Raw genomic sequence first — 25,365 nt, forward strand, 5'->3', positions numbered from 1 at the left:
AAATAGAAAAAGTATGTCTACCTCCATTTTCCCAGAAGCAGAATTTGTTTCTTTTTGACGTCAGTATTTCTCCTTCTAGCAGCTCCTTCACATTTTTTAAATATTTCTAATACATTTTAACCTACTGAATAGAGGGATTTTGTTAGAACTGAAATCTAAGACTAGTGAATGAGGACCTAAGGGATCTCGTTACTGAATTTTTGAGCTTTAGTTAATTGATATGTTTCTTTTCACTGACGCCTTAGCCTTTAGAGAAATGAGGTACTTTTATGTTTTTCCTTTGTGTGATGTATATTACTAATTCTATAAATCTTTATTGTTTGGGTGTTTTGCCCTGTGATAGTGTATTGAAGGTGATTTTCAACCTTTCATTTGTTTTCTTTTACAGTCAAGTGAAAGACAATCTGTTGGAAAGTACGATTTTCGATACATTCTTTTAGGATTTCAAATAATTTTAAGTCTCAGAAAGCACAGGATTATAATCTGGGACACATGTTTCTTTGACAGGCAATGAAAACTCACAGTATATTATTGGGTTTAGTTCTATTTCTTATAGGCTTGTTGTTGGCATTATTGTTTGTTAAAAATGATATTTTTCATTTCTAAAAACTATGTCTCCAACTGCATTTTTTAATTTGCAAGAACTATTTTTCCTTATTTTTAATTTATAATTATCTCAAAATATGTTTAGCTTTACAGTTTAATATTATCATATCTCTAGAAAGTTGTAACAACCTAGATCTAAAATATAATTCCATCCAGAAAAAAGAAATGTATCACAAAAGGCAAGTTCTTCAGTTCTACATTTGTCTCCTGTGACCTCAGGTACTCTAAAGACTACTTCCTAGGTTCTATTGTTAAACTGTTGCCATGATGTTTATTTGCTCACTTCTTAAGAGTATTTCCAACAGAGGAAAATGATACCCGTAGCTGTAGACTCCTGGGAAACTAGAACAAATAGTTTGGCATATAGCTGTCATTTGATGAGATGGCTCACATTTGAGCCAAGGTGCTCTACATGTTTCGCGAGGCAGAACTGCACATGTTAAACAGACCCCTCCAAAGTTGCTAAGGCAGATTCTGTTTCTTCTGCGAAAAAGACTAATTCCAGGGTCAATAGGAAGCAAAAATGTATTTCTCCACTCTGAATTCTACAATGGTAGAGAAGCTTTCTCATTTTTATTGCCAGTTCCTTCTATTCTCACAGCACTTACCAGTGCCTGGCACAGAATAATATGAAAGGAATTCTGTAAATAGTCATTGAGTAATGAAAGAATATAGTAATCATCACTATGATTGCTTATTAAAACTTTTTATTATTGGCCTATCATTGAGTTCAGGAGTAGAAATGTCTGCTTATTGGTCACACTCCATCCCTGGTTTAATGTGGCTCAACTTAACACAGGCTTTATTTTCCCCAGTCCCAGAAAATACTGCATGAAATTATTATTCCTTTCTGTATACATTTTAGCCCAGAAAACCTGGCCACCGTGGAACAATATGAAATGATGGTGATGATAATTTGCTATCAAAATGACTTTTGGATAATAACAAGGAAAATACCACCTCTTAGCTTTGGAAATCCATCATTCATCATTGCCAGATATTGCTGAGTTGGTGGTTATTTTCTCAATTTCTCAAACATGCTAAGTTTTTTCCCCTCTCAACTCAGGGCCTTTGCATACTGTTTCTGCCTACAGCACTTTTTTCCCCATTTTTAAAATGATTTTCCCGTGTGTATTTGGAGTTTTTTAGCTTAAATATCTCCAGAGAAATGGTCTCTGTTTACCTTATTTAAAGTGGGTTCCCCTGGCTCCCTATCTCAAACTAGAGTTTCTTTACTTCCTAGCACTTATGACAATTAGTAAGTCTTTGTTTACTTGGTTTTGTTAGCTTGCCTCGCTAGATAATAAATACCTGCCTGAACCATATCTGTTGTACTTACTGTTATATACTGAACATATCCACTATTACATCAAAATAATAGATAACTGCTTTTAAAAGTGCTCTGATTATATTTGAAGTTGACATACAGTCAAACATTTATTAAACAATTATTTATTAAGCATGTACCAGATACAAAGCCTTGTGTTAGGAACAGGGATTCCAGAAATTAAAATTTCAGGCTCTGCACTCAATGAACTTGGAGAGTATGATGGGGAAGACAGACAGTTAAAATGCAATTAATTATTTCATTTGACAATGGTATTGCATGCTGCTGTATTCCGAGCCCTATGCTATGTGCTGACACAGACACTGAACTTATGATACTTAGAGTCTGATAAGCAATGCAGAAAAGTAAATAATTACAATATAGTGAGATAAATCCTATGGTAAGGTTAAGCTTAGGGTTCCATGGGAAAACAAATTCCTGTTATGTGTGGAAGTTGGAGATGAAAGTGCTTTGAAGAAAAAAAAATTACGGAAAGGTTGTGACATAGTGTATACTTGTTTAAAACCAGATAGAATCAGGCTGCCTAGTTTAGACTCCCAGTTCTTCCACTTAAGAGTTATGTGGCCTTGCACAAGTTACTTAACCTTATTAAGATTCAGGTTTTTTGTCTGTAAAATGCTTACCTCAGAGAACTGCTGTGGGATAAAACAAGGTAATACGTATAAAATACTTAGCATTTACAGTACCTGACCATACTAAGCACTTGTAATGAATGATGATCATCTTCACAGGTCACCTTATATGTAATGACAAACTTTGCTTTGCCAGCAGCCTTCTCCCAAATGTTCTTTCCAAATCAGTCCCTAGCACCCTGATAGTCTCCCTCTATCCAAAATATAAATGCCAATCATGTAAATGCTCACATGCACAGTGCTTTTGGGAAGAAAGTAAACATGGGAAACTTTCACCCCCAAGAACCCCCGAAAACAATTAAGACTTAAAGCAACTGAAGATATGTGATTATATTAGAAATTGTTTCTAGAACCCCAAGTTGAGGAAAACATGGATGAAGTATTTTTTTTTTGATACATGATAAGGTCTGTGCTTATAGCTTCTGTTTTCTCTGTGATAAAGGATGTGAGAGGGAGGTAGAAAGTGATATCATGGAAAGTGTGAAGATATTCAAAGATAGATACAAAGGTGTCATCTTTGCTCTTTGTTGTCATTTCTGGCCATTGCTCTCCCTTTTCTCTAAAATCCTCCAGCTCTCTTCAAGCACATGCTGTCAAAATATACTGCTTACCCCTACTTTTCCTTACTGCAGTCATGTATAGATCCTCTGTGTCATTCCTTGAAAATTTTAGCAACTTGGCTCTTTTTGTCTCCCTACCACTATTCTAGTGATCATTCTTTGTGATTTTAGCATCCACATAGACCATTCATCCAGCCTAATGATCTGTCATTTTCTTGAACTTCACTCATTCAGTAGCACATCACCTCAACTATTACCAATGACTACTTCACCTCCAAAATCTCAATTTCAGTCATCTCAATCTCTGATCTATGTCTCCTATTTTTCCATGTCAGTTCCTCTAGTACCCTGAATTCAACAGTTCTAAAACTCCACCAGGTCCTCCAATCCATTTATCTTATTACCCTTTTTCCGTTAATCCCATCCCTCATGTTCTCACTTCTGTTCAAACTGAGCTTCACACTCCATAGTCTGTCTATATCCTCAAACCTCTTGCAGTCAATCTCCACCCTTCATAGCGACCACTGTTATAATTCCTATCATTGGAGTTAATTTTTCTGGTTGAGATTCATCCATATATTAGTTCATTCTTATTGCTGAATGGTATTCCATTGTAAAAATATGTCATAATTTATTTATCCATTCTTCTATTGATAGGCATTGGGTTACTCTAATTTGGGACTAGTAATAAAGCTACTGGCAGAAAGATAATTATAGCCAAAATGGTAAAACATGAGAGAATCCATAAGTAGGAAATCTTTTTGTAGATATACATTTTTATTTGTTCTGAGTAAACTAAAAGTAGAATTGCTAAGTCTTAGGGTATATGTATGTTTAACCATATAAGAAGGTGTCAAACAGTTTTCCAAAAGGTCTGACCTTTTTTACACACCCTCCAGCAAAGCGTGTGAGTCCCAGTGGCTTTATAACCTTCCCAGTCAGCCTTTTTTAATTTTAGCTATATAGTATATGTAAATTGGGTTTAGTTTGCACTTCCCTGATGTGCCATTCCTAACTTTTTTATGAAATATCTATTCAAATATTTTGTCCATGTTTTAAGTTGGGTTGTCTTCTTGTTGAATTGTAAGATACATATACATTCTGGGTACAAGTTCTTCGTCACAGATATATATTGCAAGTATTTTCCTCTAATATGTGGCTTGCCTTTTCATTTATTTAATGAAATCTTTCAAAGAGCAGTTTTACATTATGATGACATACAATTATCAATTTTTTGTTCTATGGCTAGTGCTTTTTGTGTCATCTCTAAGACATTTTGTTCACCCCAAGGTCATAAAGCTAGTCTTCTTGATTTCTTCTGGAAAGTTCATACTTATAGATTTTCAGTCTAGTTTTATCATTCATCTCAAATTATATGTGTGTAGTATGATATAAAGGTTGAGTAGTTTTTTCACATAAGTGTATTTAGTTGCTCCAGCACCATTTGTTGGAAAATAATTTCCTTTCATCAGTGGCCTCGATGCCTTTTTTGAAAATCAATTGAGGGTCTACTTCTGTGCTCTGTATTTTGTTCCATTGGTCTATTTACTCTTATACTAATATTACACTGCCTTGATTATTGTAGCATTATAGCAGGAATGCTCAACAGCAGTACTATTGACATTGTGGATGAGATAATTATTTATTATGGGGGGACTTCCCTATAGGAATTTTAGGATGAAGTATAGGATGTTTACTAGCACCCTTGCCTGCTGTCCACTAGATACCAGTAGCACACCCCAGTCATGACCATTTAAAATGTCTCTAGACATTGTCAAAGGTCCACTTGAGGGGGAAGGAGCAAAACTTTCCTCAGTTGAGAACCACTTCTTTATAGTGAAATAAGATAGTGTGTAGCCTCCGATTTTGTTTTGATTCAAGATAGTTTTGCTTATTCTAGGTATTTTTACTTTTCCCTATAAATAAATCTGCCTGGTTTTGAGTAGGATTGTGGTGAATTTGTAGATAAATTTAGACAGACTTGATAACAATTCTAATTGCATTAATAAAATTGAGTCTTGCAGTCCATGAAATCCATGAACATAGCTCATCTCTTCTCCTCTTCCCCCCACCCTTTATTTTGGTTGAGTTTTGTTTGTTTGTTTGTTTGTTTGTTTGTTTAATTTCTCTCAGTGGCATTTTCTAGTTTTCAATGCAGAAGTCTCGCATGTCTTTGTTAAATGACTCCTAAGTATTTTGTATTTTGTAATGCTTTATGAATGAATTTATTTAAATTTCATTTTTGATTGTTTGTTGCTTATATGTTGAAATACAAATGACTTTTCTATATTGACCTTGTATTCTAAGAACTTGTTAAATTTTCTCATTAGTTCCAGGAGTTATTTTATATATTCCTTATGATCTTCTAGGTATATAATTATGTCATCTGCAAATAAAGAGAATGTAATGCCTGTCTTTCCAGTCAATATGGCTTTTACTTTTTTGTTGGCCTCAGTGAACTTTCTAGGAGTACTTCCAGTGCAATTGGGGAACAGAAGTAGTATGAGTAACCCTCTTTGCCTTCTACCTTTTGGGGAAGTATTTACTATTTCACCATTAACTATGCTGCTAGCTAGGGAATTCGGGTAGGTGCCCTCTATCAGATTGAAGAAGTTTCCTCTCATTCCTAGTTTGCTGAGAATTTTTATGAATGTGCATAGAATATTGTCAAATAGTTTTTCTAAATCTATTTTGATGATCATATTGCTTTCCTCTTTTTTGTCAATATAGTGAAATTCACTAATTTTGCATTCCATGGATAACCCTCATTTGGTAATGATGTGTTATTTTTATAAATTGCTGGATTTTATTTGCTAATACAGATTGAGTGCTCGTTATCTAAAATGCTTGGAACTAGAAGTGTGGTAGATTTTAATTTTTTTTGAACTTTTGGAATATTTGCATATACATAATGAGTTATTGGGATTGGGACTCAAGTTTAAGCATGAAATTCATTTATGTTTGATAACCACCTTATGCACATAGCCTAAAGGTAATTTTAATGTAATATTTTTAAATAATTTTGTGCATGAAACAAAGTTTGTGTACACTGAACCATCAAAAAGCAAAAGTGTCATTATCTCAGTCAACTGTGTGGACAATCTATGGTGGTTTGGTCATCACTACCATTCCTGAGTCTGAATTTATATGCTACTCATAAGCAATCATTTTCTTGTACTTATTCACACTTAACTACTTAAAAGTAAAATATATGACAGATAACATTAACACAATGAAAAAGTAATGTGTTTAAGGTAGTGAACCAGTACAGTAGCATCACCAGAATACCTATATCAGCTGTCAGACAACAGCAACAGCAAACAAAGGCAGACATTCAGTCTTCATGTCAGTGCTCAAAAGTTTCAAATTTTGCAGCATTTCAGATTTTGGATTTGTGAATTAGAGATGCTTAACCTGTATTTTGTGAAGGATTTTTGTGTAATGTCGGTGAGAGATACTGGGCTATAAATTTCTTTGCTTGTAATGTGTTGTTGGGTTTTGGAATCATAGTTATGCTGGCCTTATAAAACATGGTGGGGAGTGTTTTCTGCACTTCTATATTTTGAAAAAGGTTGTATATGATTGTTCTTTTTTAAATGTTTGACAAAAAAATTATATCTGAACCTAGAGTTTTTTGTGGGAAACTTGTTAATTATAAATTACATTTTATTAATGTGTAGAGGTTTTCATATTTTATTGTCTTTTGTGTCAGTTTTGGAAAGTAGTTTCTTTTAAGAAATTGGTCCATTTTACCTAAGTTGTTGAATTTATTAGTATGAAGTTATTTGTAATATTCTCCTGTTATTCTTAAGGCCTGTGGTATTTGTAATGATATCCTGTTTTGCATTCATGATATTATTAATTTTTGTTTTCCCGTTTTTTCTTCATTGTTCTTGCTAGGAGCTTATCAGTTTTCTTAACATTTTCCAAAGCAACTTGTCTGTGTTTTCTCTAATTTTTTTGCTTACTATTTCATCAGTTTATTTTCTTTTTATTAGATTCTTCTTCAGGATAAATTTGCTCATCTTCTATCTTGTTAGGGTGGAAACTGAAGTCATTGATTTTAAACCTTTCCCCTTTTCTGATATAGCATTTAAAATTATAAATTGGCCGAGCATGGTGGTTCACTGCCTGTAATCCCAGAACTTTGGGAAGCCAAAGTAGGAGGATTTCTTGAGGCCAGGAGTCAAGACCAGCCTGGGCAACAAATCAAGACCCCCCATCTCTACAAAAAAAAAAAATTAAAATTAAATAAAATTATAAATTGTCTTCCAAACGCTCTTTTAACTGCATTTAACAAATTCAGTATGCTGTATTTTCATTCTGATGTCATTCAAAAAAATTTTTTTTTAACTTCTCTTTAGATTTTTTTCTTTGATCTGTGGTTTATTTAGTACAGTGTTTTCATTTTTTCTTTAATTTTCAGTTATTTGGAGCTTTTCTAGATATTGTAATTGATTTCTAATGTAAATGTGTTTTGGTCAGAGAACATACTCTGTACGATTTAAATCTTATGAAATTCATTAACACTTCTTTTATGGCTCAGCATAAGATTTTTATGGTGTACTTGGGGAAAGTGTATTATTATTGTTGGATATAAATTATTACTGTTCTATAAATATCAACTAGATTGATGTAGCTGATAGCATTGTTCAAATATTCTGTACTCTTACTGATACTTCTTTTCTTTTTTTTCTTTTTTTTTTTTTTTTCTGAGACAGAGTCTCACTCTGTCTTCCAGGCTGGAGTGCAGTGGTGCGATCTCGGCTCACTGCAAGCACCGCCTCCCCAGTTCACGCCATTCTCCTGCCTCAGCCTCCAGAGTAGCTGGGACTACAGGCGCCAGCCACCACGCCCGGCTAATTTTTTATATTTTTTTAGTAGAGACGGGGTTTCGCGGTGTTAGCCAGGATGGTCTCGATCTCCTGACCTCGTGATCCACCCGCTTCGGCCTCCCAAAGTGCTGGGCTTACAGGCATGAGCCACCGCATTTGGCCTCTTACTGACACTTTTGTCCAGTTGTTCTGTTACTAAGAAAGGATGTTACAATATGCAGCTAGGATTGTGGATTTGTCTGTTTCTATCTTTAGTTCTGTGTTTGCCTTATGTATTTTGAAGGTCTGTTATTAGGTTCATACATCTATATAATTTTTGTGCCTTCCTGATGAATTGGCCTATCATTATGAAATGTTGTATTTTATCTCTAGTAATACTCCATTTCTTAAAGTCCAATATTAATAGCACCTAATAAATTTGTCTGATATTAATATACATAGTCAAAAACTTCATCTGATATTAATGTAGTCAAATAAATTTCTCAAGCTTTTCCATTCTTAGGTCTTCAGCCCGTGTATATTTGCAGTTGGGTCTTACTTAGTATCCATTCCAGCAAGTGCTAAGTCAGAAACTGTGAAGGGTCTGAGATTTTGCCCTACTTGCAAGCTAATAATTTAGTTTACCATGATTTCACTCAGTACCAATGAGATAGTTGTTAATTCATGTTGCCTGTTTTGAAATATTAAACAACAAATAACTTTTGTTTCCTTGTTTTCACGAGTGTCTGCCATATGACATAAATGTTTAGTGTCTTTTTTGATAACTCAGATACAAGATATTACCGAACCACTTCAAATACTTTAATTAGAGGAAGGCTTATATACTTATGATTTAACAAATTCCCCTGAGCATCTAGGCAGCCATGGACTTCTCAAACCAACTCTCAGATATACAATTTTGTCTAGAGTTAGCTCCATATCAGCCATATTAAAGGACAGACCATCAAAGCATTTGCCCAGGATACAAATCTGTAAGGATCACTGAAATATCACTAACATAAATCAGTTATACATACCAGCTGACTAAGATTCCTTCCTTACCTAACTAGATAAATGTAAATTGTTCTCATTACCAGTGAAGTAGATAGTGCTCTAAAAGAAAAATACAATAGTACAAAAAAAATCCCTGGAACAGACATCTCTGTTTTAAATAATGTCATAGGTATAAGTTGTTTTATGCAGTTACATGCCGCAACATCAGCCATGAGACATAAAGACGAGTTGCCTAAGTTGGCAGTTGCAGTGCACTGATACTCAGAAACTGAATAATGCATGACGTAGTGCTATTTACTAGGAAGATTTTAATATCATAAAACTAATTTCTAAAATCAAAAAAAGTTTTATTCTTCAGAAAAGCATACATAATAAATGGACATAATCCTTTTAAAATAACATAAAGAAGAAAGTAAACAATTTTTGTTAATAAACATTTCTCCCCATCTCTACTAAATAAATGTTAACTGGTTTTTAATATACTGACTTAAAGTTATTATTCTGGTCATTTGCTTCTCTATAACAAACCACCCTAAAATTTAGTAGCTTAAAACAGTTTATTAAAAATCTGTGTTGAATGGCTGAGCTGGTTTATTCTCCCTTGGAAGTCTCATGCTATTGCACTCAGATTTGTGCTGTGGTTGGTGTTATCTGAAGATTCCACTTCGCTGGACATCCAAGATAGTTTCTTCAGTCACATGTCTTGTGCTAGGCTGAGAAGGCTAGAACAGTTGGAAGCAAGCTAGTTATCTCTCTCCAATGCTGTCTTGCCTATTAGCTAGCTTGGGCTTCTTTTCAGCATGGTGACCTCAAAGGCACTAAAATTCTTACATGGGGTTGGGCTTTTCTTGGAGTGAGCATTCCAGAAGTCCAAGTTGTAAGCTGCAAAATTCTAGCATGGTAAGTCACACAGTATCACTTCCATAACATTCTGTTGGTAATAAGAAAGTCACAGGGCCACACTGATTAAAGGGGAGGGGACTACATAATCCTGCTTCATTGGACATTATGTTTGGAGACTGACTATGACTACCACAGGAGTGCTTGACATGTGATTTTATCTGCTTGACACATTATTTTAATCTCAAGAGCATATGAATGTAGAATTTGGAACTTTTTAAGTTGACTCTGTCAGCTTCTGCTAAGCAAGCTGTGCCTCCTTCCTCCCAACAGAAAGTAGAATACTTTATTATGACTCTCTATTTAATCTCTTTTGTTGTCTCTGTCTTCAAAGACTACATTAAGTACATTCATATTGTTGTGTAACCATCATCATTATCCATCTCTGAAACTTCATCTTGCCCAACTGAAATTCTGTACCCATTAAGCACTAACTCCCCATCCTTCCCTCCCCACCAGCTGGTAACCCCCATTCTACTGTCTCTATGAATTTGAATACTGTAGGTACCTCATTTAAAGTGAAATCTTACAACATTTGTCCTTTTGAGACTGGCTTATTTCACTTAGCAGAATGTTTTCAAGGTTCATTTATGTGTAGCACGTGCCAGAATTTTCTTCCTTTTTAGACTGAAAAAAATTCCATTGTATGTCTATGCCACATTTTGTTTATCCATTCATCCATTTATGAACAGTTGGATTGCTTCCACCTTTTGGCTATTATGAATAATGTTACTATGAAAATGGATATAAAAATATCTGTTTGAGTCCCTGTTTTCACTTCTTTGGGATATAGTCCTCAAAGTGAAACTCTTTTATCATATGGTAATTCTATGTTTAATTTTTTGAAGAATCAGCATACCAATTTCCACAGCTGCTGCACCATGTTACATTTCTACTAGCAATGCATAAGAGTTCCAGTTTCTCTACATCCTTACCAACAGTTTCTATTTTTTATTTTGTTTTGTTTTTTAAATAATAGTCATCCTAATTGGGTGTGGTGTGGCATTTCATTGTGGTTTTAATTTGCATTTTCTTAATGATTAATGAGTTGAGCATCTTTTCATGTGTTTGTTTGTATTTGTATATCTTCTTTAGAGAAATTTCTATTCAAGTCTTTTGCCCATATTTTTAAATCAGGTTGTTTTGTTGTTGTTGAGTTGTTGAAGTTCTTGATATCAATCCTTATCAGATATGTAATAGGAAATATTTTCTCTCATTTCCTGTGTGGCCATTTTACTCTGTCGATAGTGTCCTTGGATCCACAAAAGTTTTTAATTTTGATGAAGTTCAACTTATCTATTTTTCCTTTTGTTTGTGCTTTTAGTGTGATATCAAGAAATTATTGTCAAACCTAATGTCATGAAGCTTTTTCTGTATGTTCTCTTCTGAGTTTTTAGTTCTTCTATTTGGATATTTGATCCACTTTGGGGTAATTTTTATATGTGCTGTAAGGGTAAGAGTCCAACTATATTGTTTTGCAGTATCCAACACCATTTCCTATAAAGATTGTCCTTTTCTCATTAGATGGTTTTGGCATCCTTGTGGAAAATCATTTGACCATATATAAGAGGGTTTATTTATGGGCTCTCTATTCATTCCATTAGTCTGTGTGTCCATCTTTATGCCAGTACCACACTGCTTTGATTACCATAAATTTGTAGTAAGTTTTGAAATCAGGAAGGGTGAAACATTCCGTTTTGGGTTTTTTTTTTTTTCCCCCAATATTATTTTGGCTATTCAGGGTTCCTTGACATTGTATGTAAATTTTAAAGTGGATTTTTCTATTTCTGCAAAGAAAAAAAAGTCATTGAGATTTGAGGGATTGAATAGATTGAAGGTAGCTTTGAGTAGTGTTGTCTTCTTAACGATATCTTCTTTGAATTCATGAGCATGGTAGGTCTTTACATTTATTTGCATCTTTTTAAAATTATTTCAGTCATGTTTTACAGTTTTTGGTGTATAAGTCTTTTGCCTCCTTGGTTAAGTTTATTCCTAAGCATTTCTGTGCTATTGTAAATTGAGATTGTTTATTTCCTTTCTGGATTGTTCATTGTTAAGTGTATAGAAATGCAACTGGTTTATATGTGTTGATTTTGTATCCTGCAACTTTGCTGAATTCATTTATTAGTGATGGTTTTAGGTGGAATCTTTAGGGTTTTCTAAATATAAGATTATGTCATCTGGACTAGAGTTAATTTTACTTTTTCCTTTCTAGTCCGATGCCTCTTTTTTTTTCTTGCCTACTTGCTCTGGCTACAACGTCTAATATTATGTTGAATCAAATGGTAAAAGCAACTTCTTATCTTGACCTGGGGAGATTCTTGAAGGAGATTGTTTTGGGAGCTAAAAATCTTCTCCCCCACCTCTGGTGCTACATCACTACATTCTACCTATCTCATATGTTGGACCACTTGGAGATCTATAGTCCTCTATCACCTGAAAGTATATATAGTTCCCTTAATCGGAGCTATTTAGAGTAGAATAATGTTCTAGCCAGGAGAGGTCTTTAGAAAGATGGTTAATAGTAACCTATGGCACTAAAAATTCTTAAAGAGTTCTTACCAACCATCTCCTAACCCCATGCATTCTAAGGAGTTCCCTTTGGAGGTTTCTCTACCCGTGATTCGTAGGCTCATCTTTTTTTTTTTTTTTTTCATTTTCCAGCAAATAATTATTGAATCATACACACATACATGCGCGAACACACACACACACACACACACACACACACACACACACACAGAGTCTTCCAAGGACAAAATCAATTTTTGAGACAGTACAGCTTAAACTAGAGAACATAAATTTCAAGTGTCTGGGGGCAATCAGAAATAAATGAAATAAGAAAGTTAAGAAAAATAGGGAATGGCAGGGATTGGGGCAGGTGTTTGGAGCTATGTGTGATTAAGAATCCAGATTTGCCAGATCTTCCAAATTTTGAAGAGAAACTGGAAATTCACATTTTTATGTAAATTTCCTGAATTTTTAGCACAGTTCCAACTTAAAATGACAGCCAATTTTAAACTTGTGGTCCAAAAGAAAAATAAAAATGTACAGATTTTATTGAATGCCTCATAATTTTCAAAGCTACTTCTTTCACTGATGAATTCATTCTTCATATTACAGAAAATGGCATAGCTTTCTTAGAAAAGGTTTTTTCCACAGGACAGTTTGCGAGTGGGAATAGGTATGCGGACCTGTCAGAAATTAGAAAGGGACGCATTAGAGAATCTTCTCTTAGTTGCAAGAGACCTGGGTAAAATTCTGAAATTACCATTTACAAAGCAGTAAGTCTTTGGCAAACACCTGTTTTAAAAAAATTTAAAATGTGTTGTTTTTAAGTAAAACTTTGAAATACGAAAACACTGTTATACAATAAATGCATCATTTTGAAACTATTTTCTAAACTTACCACCTATTTCTGTTGCCTACTTTGTGTTTTAAATATAGAGCTTTTGAGGAAAAACGAAAAGAACAAGAAGAAAAAGAACACCAAATTAGAGAACAAATACTTCAACAAAGAAAACAGAGGTTTGAAGAAGTTACTGAAAAATTCCAGCGTGCCCATATTCCTCTTTCACAGCGGAGGAAAGCAGGTGCCTTAATTTCTAGAACAATATGAGAACAAAAATTGAAGTTTTAATCTCATTTGACTTGGGTAGACAATAAACTCATAAATGAAGAAATGAAGTGGAAACAAACTAAAATGACCAATATGACTTTTGAGTAAAAGCACTTTAACCAAATGAAAAATAGTCATTTGATTTAGGTTTAATTCAGAGAATACTGTTGGCTGTATTACTAAATTCTGAAACTCACGGTTTGAATTGACTTCCAACTGGTTACAATGTTTTGTCTTTTTAAAATTGATTTGGTAAGTAGCTTAGTACAAAGAAAATTTAACGTTTGGGTTCAGAAAATTAGTGTCACATTTATTCTAGTATTTTTTAATGGTTTGGTTCAAATTCATATTTGAGAGACTGGCAGAACAAAAAGAAAGTCTACAGAGTAATATAATCCAACAAGATAAAGACTTGGAACCATTTAAGAATTTAAATAAGATTATGGTTGGTTCTTTTGTATTATATCTACATTTTAGTACCTTAAATAGTAAGACAATTAACAATATGTCAAAACTTCATAAAGAAAAGTGATAAGCAAAACCTTTATGTATTCAGCAAACATATGGTGTACTGTGTTGTACTTAGCCTTAGGCTAAGCTGAGATATAGAAAAATCTAATTGCATTCTACCATTAAAGATCTCACAACCTATTTTGGAGATGAGAGTGGTATAAGCAATGTCAATAATGTAATGATAATTGCTATGGTAGCAGAGTGTGTAAAGTGCCATGAGAGCACAGAGGAAAGAACACTAAACCTATGTCAGGACCTCAAGGACATCATTCTTGGAAAAATGACTTAAGTCAGATCTTAACAAATGAGCATATTGCGAAGCAAACAGAAAATAAAAGGACATCCCAGGCAAAAGAACAGCTTGTACAAATAAATTATGTATTTCAGTGTATCTGAAGCATAGGATGGGGAAAAAAAGAAGAAAATGGATATGAAGCTAGAAAAAATAAAGGTAGCCAGTTCTCATAGAACTTTATATGCCATGCCAGGAATTTCATCTTTATGCAAAATACAGTCCACTTACAGTTTTTTTAACGAGAAAGCAAGCCATTTCTGTGTTAGTAATATTACTGTTAATAAGGGCAGCTAGTAAAACTGTGCAAAATAACAATAGCTTCAACATGATAGGAGTTTATTTTTCTCCCGTATAATATGGAGTCCTGTGGTAGGCAGTCATGAGCTGGTTTGTTGATTATACTGAGTTGAGAGACAGAAGGATCATCTGTCACTCGGCTCAACAGTCTTTAGTATCTGGTTTTTATCCTCACTGTCATGGTCACATGGTAGCTGCCAGAGCTCAACCATCATAGCAGTGTTCTAGGCAAGAACAAAGGACAGGAAAAAAGGGTGCACCTCTGAGATCTCTGCTTGGCAACTTTATTTGCAAGGGAGTCTGAAAAAAATAGTTTTTTTTAATGTAGGTATATTGCTACCCCTAACTATATAGGGTCTGTAAGGGAGTTTAAAAAAAAGTTTTTTTAATGTGGGTGTATTGCTACCCCTAACTATATAGGGTCTATAAGGAAAAAAGAGAAAATGCATATTAGGTGGGGAACTTGGGGTCTCTGTTATATAATTAGATTTGTTAGAAAGATAATTACAGTTACAAGATGGAATATCGATTGAAGAAGAGACTTACTAAAGTAAGTAGACTAGTAGGATACTATTTAAATAATTATGGTAAGAGATGTTAAGCTCCTAAATTAAAGCAGTGCATTGAGTGTAAGAGATAAGAGTTACCATATTCATCCTTTTTTTTCTTTTTCTTTTTCTTTTTTTTTTTTGAGACGGAGTCTTGCTCTTCTCACCTAGACTGGAATGCAGTGGTACGATCTCGGCTCACTGCAACCTCCACCTCCCGGGTTCAAGAGATTCTTCTGCCTCAGCCTCCCAAGTATGTGGGATTACAGGTGCCCTCCACCATGCCCAGTCACCTTTTGTATTTTCAGTAGAGATGGGGTTTCAACATGCTGGCAAAGCTGGTCTTGAACTCCTGACCTCAGGTGATCTGCCCTCCTTGGCTTCCCAAAGTACTGGGATTACAGGCGTGAGCTACTGTGCCCAACCAGAGATACTATATTCAAGAGATATAATCACAGCCAGCTGAGGTGGCTTATGCCTGTAATCCCAGCCCTTTGGGAAGCCGAGGCAGGCGGATGGCTTGAGAGCTCACGAGTTCAAGACCATCCTGGGCAACATGATGAAACTCAATCTCTACAAACAATACAAAAATTAGCCAGGCATGGTGGTGCACGCCTGTAGTCCCAGCTACTCGGGAGGCTGAAGTGGGAGGATCACTTGAGCCCAGGAAGCGGAGGTTGTAGTGAGCCAAGATCACACCACGGCACTCCAGCCTGGGAAACAGAGTCAGACCTTATCTCAAAAAAATAAAAAAATAGACATAATCAATAGGATTCAGTTACTAATTCGATTGTGGTGAAAGAGGCTGAGCACAGTGGCTCACACCTGTAATCCCAGCACTTTGGGAGGCCGAGGCGGGTGGACCACCTGAGGTTGGGAGTTCGAGACCAGCCTGGCCAAAACGGTAAAACCCCATCTCTAATAAAAATACAAAAGTTAGCCAGGCATCGAGGCGGGTGCCTGTAATCCCAACTACTAGGGAGGCTGAGGCAGGAGAATTGCTTAAAAACCCAGGAGGCGAAGGTCATAGTAAGCTGAGGTCGCACCACTGCATTCCAGCCTGAGTGACAGAGCAAGACTCCGTCAAAAAAAAACAAAAAGTCGTGGAAGAGAGGCTAGAAGGAGAACAGTACCTCTATAAATTAGCAGAAAACCTTATTTTAAACATTCAATAAATACTTTTTAAATTAATTGATTACTTTCATAGATGCATCCTTTATGATGCAAAATATCAGCAGACTATCCTATAGCTTTGTGTTCTTCATGTAATCACCAGTTGATTAGGGAAATGGATTGTCTCTAGAGTTCAAGTTTGAACTAAACCTTACATAATAACATACTGTTTTTGTTTAAACATTCTAAATAAATTACAAACATTGTAATAATTGAAAAGTCTGATGACATATTGGTGTTTTAAAGGAGAAAAGAGGAAGATAGTTTGGAAGTACTCACAAAGAGCTAAAGCCAGAAATTCACTCACCCTATTTCTAGGCCTTGAGTTATTTATAGTATATGATACACTACAGATACCATGTATAGATAGTATAGTATATTTATGGTCTATGATGGGAGGAAAATAATGTCTCCATTTGAGGGGGTTGTAGGACAATTAATGTCCTTAAAAGACAGCTATGCTTCAACTTGAACAAGAAAGAGAAGACAGTATTTAGAGGGAAGTAGGGGAAAATAGAGTATGTTGAGTACCAAAGTGCACAATGGAAGGCTTTGAGAAAGTGGATATATATAGGACATAGGGTTATATTTAACGTTGTACAGGATAGTATATGGATGAGTGTCCATAATAATGTATGACCTTGAGCAAGTTACTTTGCTTCTGTATGCTTTAGTTTCCTCAGTTGTAAAATTCAAATATACCTCATAGGCCATAGCGAGGGTTAAATAGTTTATGTGCATTAAGTGCTTAAAAATAAGGTCTGTAACTTAAGTGCTCAGTAAATGTTAGTTGGTGTTTTTGTATGTTCCCCTTTTCTTCATAGGAATATTTATAAAAAGTGTCAGAAATTTATACCACTATGAGATCAAATATAGGGGAGTTTGCATGCGAGGATGAAGAGCCTGGACATTTCTCAGAGTCTCTTTTTTCCTGATAAATATTCTTAAAATTGGTGATGAAAACTTTGAGGTAACACATTCTCTTTTGGGAATTGAATGTCAAAATTTAAAGTATTTACACTATTCTGAAAATATTTTCTTTTTACAAAAGTTTTAAAGTAATATTTTATCATTAGCCAATTAAATTATATGTAAAGAGACCATTGAAGATAAAGTGATTCTGCACTATTTGATCTTTATTATCTCTCTAGTTTTCAGAAAACCAGTTCCTCCATTAGAAGAGGCCCTCAAACAAATTCAGGAATCCAACTTAAAATCAGAAGTAAACCTTCCCTTTTCCCATAGACCAACAATAAACTGGAGGTAAGTAATTTATGATTATTGTATACAATTATTACAATAATTGTATAACCATCCAGTTGCTGTGCTTGTCAGCCTTTTCATCAGCTACTCCTCACCTCTGTTTTAGAGTTTATTTTATTTTTACAGTTTAAATTGAGGTAGAGTAGAATGTAAATTGCTCCAAGAATAGGTCAGAATTCCAATTTGTTGTCTTAAAGTCTTTGGTGTTACAAAATACTATGTATGTTAAATAATTTTTTGTGGAACATATCAAAACACTTTAAATATTGATATTGATATTTTGATTAAAATTATAATATCTTTACTGAGAAGAGAAAAATTATGTTGAATTGTAATAAATTTAGGTAAAAAGAGTAACTTTATGGTAGAAATGGGTTTTTCCTCACTGAAAATCTATCTTGAATGTCTTGAAAAGATTACAGAGTCTCCTGGTTCTTCTATAGGATGGCATAAGTGAATCATCTAGAAGTAATAGGATAGACCAATCAACCAGTGGGTACCCTCGGACATCCTGTATCTTCCATTTATTTATTCCAAACATTTCTTAACGCTACTACATGTAAAGAAGTAGATCAGGCATTATAAGGGGATATGGAGAAGTATATACTATTGTAAAATATAATCCCCAGTGTATAATCTAAAAGATAAGTGAAATCGTGCTTCAGAAATATAGAATAGTGCCAAATGAGTAATTACAATAATATATAAAATTCATTTATATAAATAACATCTGCAATTCAGACAAATTATGTTAATATTTTACCTGTGCATAATGTTATTCCATTTTTAGAATATTTGTGGTCAATAGTTCCCTTGATTAGGACTAAGAACAAGTAAATGTATCCTCTTGATCCTAATTAGAGTTCAGGAAAGACCTCATGGGACAGAGAATTCTTCAGCAAAGCTTTGAAGAAAATAGTAGTTATTTGGAACAAGTGAGTGGATGGCATTTTAGACAGAGAGATGAGCTGTGCAAAAGCCAAGGACAATCGAAGCCATGATATACTCTAGGAGTAAGAGCATGTGTACATCATAGAATGCAAAATACAGATGGCTTTGCCAGATACAAGATTGGAGAGATAAGTGCATCTGTATGCCAAGAAATATAAACTTTACCTTGAGAGTTTAAGAGGAGTCAATGAATAATTTTAGACAAATTAGTGATAAGGTAAAATTTTCTTTTTAAACATATTATTCCAATCCATTGTGAACAATTGTGGATAATGGATTGAAAGGTGGGGATATTTCAATAAATGTAGAAATTATATAGCCTAGAGCTCAAGAGAAACTTAGGCTAAAGGCATTTGAAGCCATGGTAATGCATATGGTCAACTATGGAGAGTATGTGTGTGATGAGCACTGAAGAACAGCAACATTTAAGCAAGTGGAAAAAAAAGAGATGCTTGCAAACAGAATGGCTAGAATGGCTCATATAGGACTAGGAGAGGTCAGTACTATGAAAACTAGGGAAGGATAAATGTTCATGGGAAAAAAAATAGTTTACAGAGATCAAATAACTTCTAAAGAATCAGACACATAATGTCTGTCAGTCAGGATCCTGGCAGGAAACAGGAGGCACACTTAAAAGAGGTGACTGAGAGGTTAAGTAAGGAACTATAAAACCAACAAAGGATGGTAAAGCACCCCCAGAACTGACACAAAGTCAATATTACCAACACAGACCTGAACTGAAAAGAGCTGGACTGTAGAAGAAGGAGGCTGGACAGGTCCTGTGGTCTTAGGGAGAGGAATGTAAGCCACTGCTAAACCAAGCCCAGCAGGGAGGAAGTCAGAGGAATAATTATCAAAAACCACTTTGTTCTGTCACCCTCGTTTCTCCTTCTAGTCCCTTCCACTGGCCAAACTCAGCCATAAATCAAAGAGCAAGGGACGATTCAGTCTCTTGGAGCAGAGTCAAGTAGAGAAATGTGGCAAATGAATCTGGAGAGGCAAAGAGAGAATGTCCAACATACAATGTGTCCACTGTATTTCACAACAAAAAAAGTTACTGGCGGCCGGGCGCAGTGGCTCAAGCCTGTAATCCCAGCACTTTGGGAGGCCGAGACGGGCGGATCACGAGGTCAGGAGATCGAGACCATCCTGGCTAACACAGTGAAACCCCGTCTCTACTAAAAATTACAAAAAACTAGCCGGGCGACATGGCGGGCGCCTGTAGTCCCAGCTACTTGGGAGGCTGAGGCAGGAGAATGGCGTGAACCCGGGAGGCGGAGCTTACAGTGAGCTGGGATCCGGCCACTGCACTCCAGCCTGGGCGACAGAGCGAGACTCCGTCTCAAAAAAAAATCTACTGTAGGTCAGGCAGGGTGATTCACACCAGTAATTCCAGCAGTTTGGAAGGCCGAGGTGGAAGCATCACTTGAGCTCAGGAGTTCAAGACCAGACTGGGAAACATGGCACAACCCCATCCCTACAATTTTTGTCAGACCAATTTTAGTGCAGTGGTGGGGGCAGAAAATAAATTGCGATGAGTTGAAGAGAAATGGAGAGCGAAAAGGATAACAAGTTTAGTTTGACTGTGAAAGTTAGAGAGTGATAGGACAATAGCCAGAGGAGATGTACGGCCAATATATGGCTTTTCCCTTAAGAGAGATCTTATGATATTTAAATATGAATATTAAAGTGATAAGCAACAGAATTATAGTCTAGAAAGGTAGAGTAGAATTTGAGTAAGTACTTACCCTGTGTTGGACATTGATTAGCATGGATTACACATGTGAATGAGATATGGTCCTCTGCCTAGCAAGGGTTTGCAATTACATTATAATACTGTTTGTTGGTCTTTACAACATAATACACATGTAATACTGCATAATGTGGATTGTTACAGAAATACTAGCAAAGTAATAAAGAAGTACAGCATTGAAGGTAGAAGGTAGTCTTAGAGAATGAGTTAAGATTTATCAGAGAAGCATGTGTTGGGTTTTAGGCATGTGCAGTGCTACAGTGTTGTGAAAGGCATAGACCCCCGAGGAAATAGAACTTATTCAGAGTGGCAGGGCTATAGGATGTGTTGCTGATGGGACAGGGGATGATCTAGAAATGTTGATTGTGATCAGATGTAAAATGTTTGTATGTCTAGCAAGTGAGTGTGAACTTTATCCTGTAACCAGTGGGGAGCCAATGGAGGTTTCTCAGCAGGGAGTGATAGCATCCTCTTTATTATTTTAGAAAGATAAATGGTGCAAATGTTGGAGAATAGAGAAGATAGAGACAAATTGGAGGCAAGGAGACCAGAGAAGAAATTATTGGAATAACCCAAGGAATAGATCCTTACTGCCTAAACCATAACAGTGCTATTTTGTATAGTGAAGAAAGGATGGATCTGATAATAAAAGGTTTTGAGTAGTGAGAGTATGAGAAAGAAGAATGAAGATAATGTGCCTTCACAGTGCAGAGAAGTAACATAAAGAAATAAGGGTTTAAGGATATTGGTCAACTAGAAGTATAAGAATTGAAGTATAGGCTGGGCATAGTGACCCATACCTGTAATTTCAGTGCTTTGGGAGACTGAGGAAGGAGAATCGATTAAGACCAGGAGTTCAAGATCAACCTGGACAATATAGCATCTCTACACACACATAAAATGTAAAAATTAGCTGGGCATGCTGGCACACACCTGTAGTTCTAGCTACTCGAGGAGATGAGATAAAAGGATCACTTGAGCCCAGGAGTTGGAGTCGCAATGAGCTATAATCACACCACCGCACTCCAGCCTAGGTAAGAGAGTAAAATCCTGTCTCAAAAGAAAAAGGAGGAGGAGAAGGAAAAAGAAAAGAACAAGAAGATGAGGAAGAGGAGGAGGAAGCAGAATTGGAGAATAGACAGAATAGAAGCAGAAAGAAAAGATACTTTATTAAAATAATAGATGAGTTTGGTATAGGACAGAGGAAATAGAAAAAAGCAAAAAAAAAAATCAAAAGCAACTGATATTTTGAGTCTTGATGATTAAGAGAATATGATTAACTTTTTTAAAATTCCCTTTGAGCCTTCTGAATTTTTTTTTTCTATCCGTTGTTATACTTCATGCTAATTGGATATTTTAGTCTCACTCTGTCGCCAGGCTGGAGTGCAGTGGTGCGATCTCAGCTCACTGCAACCTCTGCCTCCTGGGTTCAAGCGATTCTCCTGACTCAGCCTCCCGAGTATCTGGGATTACAGGCACGTACCATACCCAGCTAAGTTTTGTATTTTTAGTAGAGATTGGGTTTTACCATTTTGGCCAGGAGGGTCTCGATTTCTTGACCTGGTGATCCACCCACCTCGGCCTCCCAAAGTGCTGGGAATACAGGCCTGAGCCACCGGCACGGGTGCCCGGCCAGATATTTTCAGTTTTGAAAAACTCTTGTAGAATGAAGAAAAGCATAGGCATTTTTCTTGTTCAACAGTGTGCAGTTGCTTGAAGTCTTAGAAGAGTTAAACTGTCAGAACAACTTTGTTTTCCCTGTAGCAAACATGTAGATATGATTACAGCAAGTCTATGCTAGGATCATTAAATAACACACATCATCTTTGTTTTATGAGAAATGATCTTCATTGTGCATTAGAATACCTAGTTTTCGTGTTATTTTAATATGCTATTTTGACTTTGACTTCATGATATCTATGTGTGCATGTTTATATATGTATCACATAAATTCTATGTATTTGGAAAACAAGTATATACAATGTATAGTGAGAACACTATGATTTACTTATTAAAAAGTTAGACTTCTCTCCACAGATACCCAATAGTCTTAAGTAATATATATGAAAGTGCTTTGTAAACTATGAAATTCTATACAAATATGAGATATTGGAATATTAAGAATCAGGTGTTAGGTTAGTGGGCATTTTTTTTTTTTTTTTTTTTTTTTTTTTGAGACGGAGTCTCGCTCTGTTGCCCAGGCTGGAGTGCAGTGGCCGGATCTCAGCTCACTGCAAGCCCCGCCTCCCGGGTTCACGCCATTCTCCTGCCTCAGCCTCCCGAGTAGCTGGGAGTACAGGCGCCCGCCACCTCGCCCGGCTAATTTTTTTTTTTTTTTGTATTTTAGTAGAGACGGGGTTTCACCGTGTTAGCCAGGATGGTCTCGATCTCCTGACCTCGTGATCCGCCCGTCTCGGCCTCCCAAAGTGCTGGGATTACAGGCTTGAGCCACCGCGCCCGGCCTGCATATTTTTATTTATTGAAAATTTGATTAAGCTGAAATCATTGATAAACTACTATCATATTAAAAATACATTTTCAGTGGAACGTAAACCTCAATGTATTAAGAAATAAAGTAATGCCATGAAATAAGGGGCTTACAAAGAAGCAGAGGTATATCAGTAAGATTATTCTAATGTGGAAAATGTTAGTGGTAGATAAAAACAAGATGTGGGCGATGTGATCATGTAAAAGAGAAAAAAAAAGTACGATAAAGTGCAGGGCATTTAGCGCTTAGGCCCCAAGACAAATCAGAGAATAGGTTCTCATGAACATAGAAGCTGCTTCAGCAAATAGTGAGACGTAAAAATATTAATAAGGGAGTAAAGTTAAAAATATAAGAAGTAATTAGTCTTCTATCACCACCAAATCCTTATCATAAAACTAATGTGCTTGACCATTCTGGAAGGTGTAAGGTAAAAGGGAGATATATTGTCTCCTGTATTAAATGGTTAAACTTCAATAAAATGATACTGCTAGATACCTATCTCCAATATCCATGTATTTGTGTTGTGGCAGTTGATCCTGAACTACGTGCTACACTGAGAAATCTGGCCAGAGCTGAGCAGTTATCTATTGACCTCTATTTGCCCTTTGAACGCATGCTTTAAACCAGATTGTCCAGCCCATATTCCTGTATCTGTATGAGTAAAAGGCTTCTGAGAAGTGAAAATACTCTAAGAGCCAGAAATAAGAAATGGCGAACCTGAATAAGCTATGTACATTTTTCAGTCCATGTGAGAGGACACTGACTGATCAAAGGAAGATCATGCATGGACCCTATGGACAAAAAAAAAAAAAAAAAAAAAAACATGAATCAAAAGCCTAGAGGCAGCCCAATAAACCAAAAAAAAAAAAAAAAAATCTTAATAAGGCTATCTCTCTACTTGCCTGTCCAAATGCTTTTCCACCTGTGCAGATCCATTCCTGCCTGTCCAGCTGTCTCCACACCTGACCCCTACTTACCTGATCAACTGTCTCCTCCGCGGGTCCCATTGCGGTCCCACCACTTCCAAATTCTTCCTAGCTACCCAACTGTTTCTCCTACCCACCAGCCCCATATACTGCCTATCCATCCATCTGTACCCTCTACTCTTCCAAAGACCTTTGCACCAGTCCCATTACTGTCTTACCCAATTAAATATCGTCCTCGTCCTCCAACCCCGGCTACTTCCAGCATTTCTAGCAGTTTCCCTCATCTACCAGCACCAATTCCTTCTTGCCTACCTGGCCATCTACCCCATCCACCCCAAAGGTCTCCAGTCATTCCTGACCCTGACTCACAGAACAAGTTATTTTACAAAACTTTCAGACCCAAACATTTCCTTCCAGCACAGCGTTCTACCGCAGCCACTCTAATGCCTGCCCTTGTTCGTCGTTCCCTTCCAGCTCGACTGGTTGTTTCCCCAACCCCTTTGGAACCTCTCCCTGTTTTGAAGCCTTCCTGTTTATCCAGTCACTCCCCTCATCCACCAGTCCCCACTCTTTCTTATGTCACTCCGTTGCCTGCACATCCTGCTAGCTTGGATTCTTTTCAGTCAGTCCAGCGATCTGTTCCACAAGCCACAGCATTGTCAAATCAGCCCAAGGCCTTTGCAGATCATCTACCAGCCTCAGTTCTCTCCCTTGCATCTCCCTGTCATTCTTCATCTTCTTCTTTGCCTTCATCTCCTTCTACTTCGACATCCTTTTCTTCAGCCTGTATACCGTTTTCTTCCTCCTCATCTGTTCTTTCCTCTTCTTCGACTTCCTCTTCTACTTCTCCATCCTTACCTCCTTCATCTATCCCTCTTTTTTCCTCTCCTTTGCATTCATCTTCCTCTCCAGGTTTGCCTCCAACTTATTTAGCTTTTCCCTCTCCAATTTCTCCTGTTTCTTCTTCCTTTATGATTTCCTCTTCCTTTCCCCCTATTCTTCACTCTCCTTCTGTTTCTACCTCCCCATCTCCTTTTATTCCTATCCACCCCTTCAATCCTCCTCACTGGGGGAAGAAAGTAGAGAAGAGAAGAGAAGAAAGTGAAGTAGAGAAGAAAGGAATAGAGAAGAAAAAGTTGACAGACGACAACTTTAAAGGTAAATGAATTGAGTTTATTAGATATTTTGTAGATATAGCAATATTTTGTTTGGGAAGGGCGACTGAAGGGGAAGGATTATGTAAGAGTAGGAAAGTGTAAAAGGAAGAGACAGAAACATACTCTCAATGTTCAGGAACTTGTATTAAATACCTTCTTGCTCTCCCTGATTAAATGTGTGATCACAAAGGGATAGTTAAGAATCTAGTCATCTTTGACCTTGACTACTCCAGTCTGTCCAAATAAAGATATATATGGATATTGGAGATAGGTAATTGGTATATATCACATGTGACCATCGTCACCTTCCAAAACATTTTTATTCTCATTAAAGTGGGAATAATTTAATAATTTAATTGAATTAGGAATAAATGCTCTTGGGATTCATACTGCCAGCCCCAGTGCAGCAGCATTCAGCTATATGATAGTCTCATCCCCATCCTATCCTCCCCCAAAAATCTTCTTTAGTTCTTTGCTTTCACTTTGTATATGTACTGAAATGTAACAT

The 25,365-nt window shown here is 36.3% G+C and overlaps 1 protein-coding gene across 5 annotated transcripts in view; it reads left to right on the forward strand.

The window, feature by feature from the left end:
* LOC105493724 (centrosomal protein 126) overlaps positions 1 to 25,365 on the forward strand; it is a 77,088-nt gene that overhangs the window by 13,958 nt on the left and 37,765 nt on the right. For 4 of the 5 annotated variants that reach the window (XM_071075505.1, XM_071075508.1, XM_071075506.1 and 1 more), the window contains exons 3-4: positions 13,322 to 13,467; positions 17,471 to 17,582. In XM_071075505.1, coding sequence (XP_070931606.1) covers positions 13,322 to 13,467; positions 17,471 to 17,582 — 258 coding nt within the window. Of the gene's footprint in view, positions 1 to 13,321; positions 13,468 to 17,470; positions 17,583 to 24,776; positions 24,859 to 25,365 lie in introns of those variants that run through there. The other variant, XM_071075509.1, reaches the window with a different exon arrangement.

Source organism: Macaca nemestrina, chromosome 12, assembly GCF_043159975.1.
Source record: "Macaca nemestrina isolate mMacNem1 chromosome 12, mMacNem.hap1, whole genome shotgun sequence".
NCBI lineage: Eukaryota > Metazoa > Chordata > Mammalia > Primates > Cercopithecidae > Macaca > Macaca nemestrina.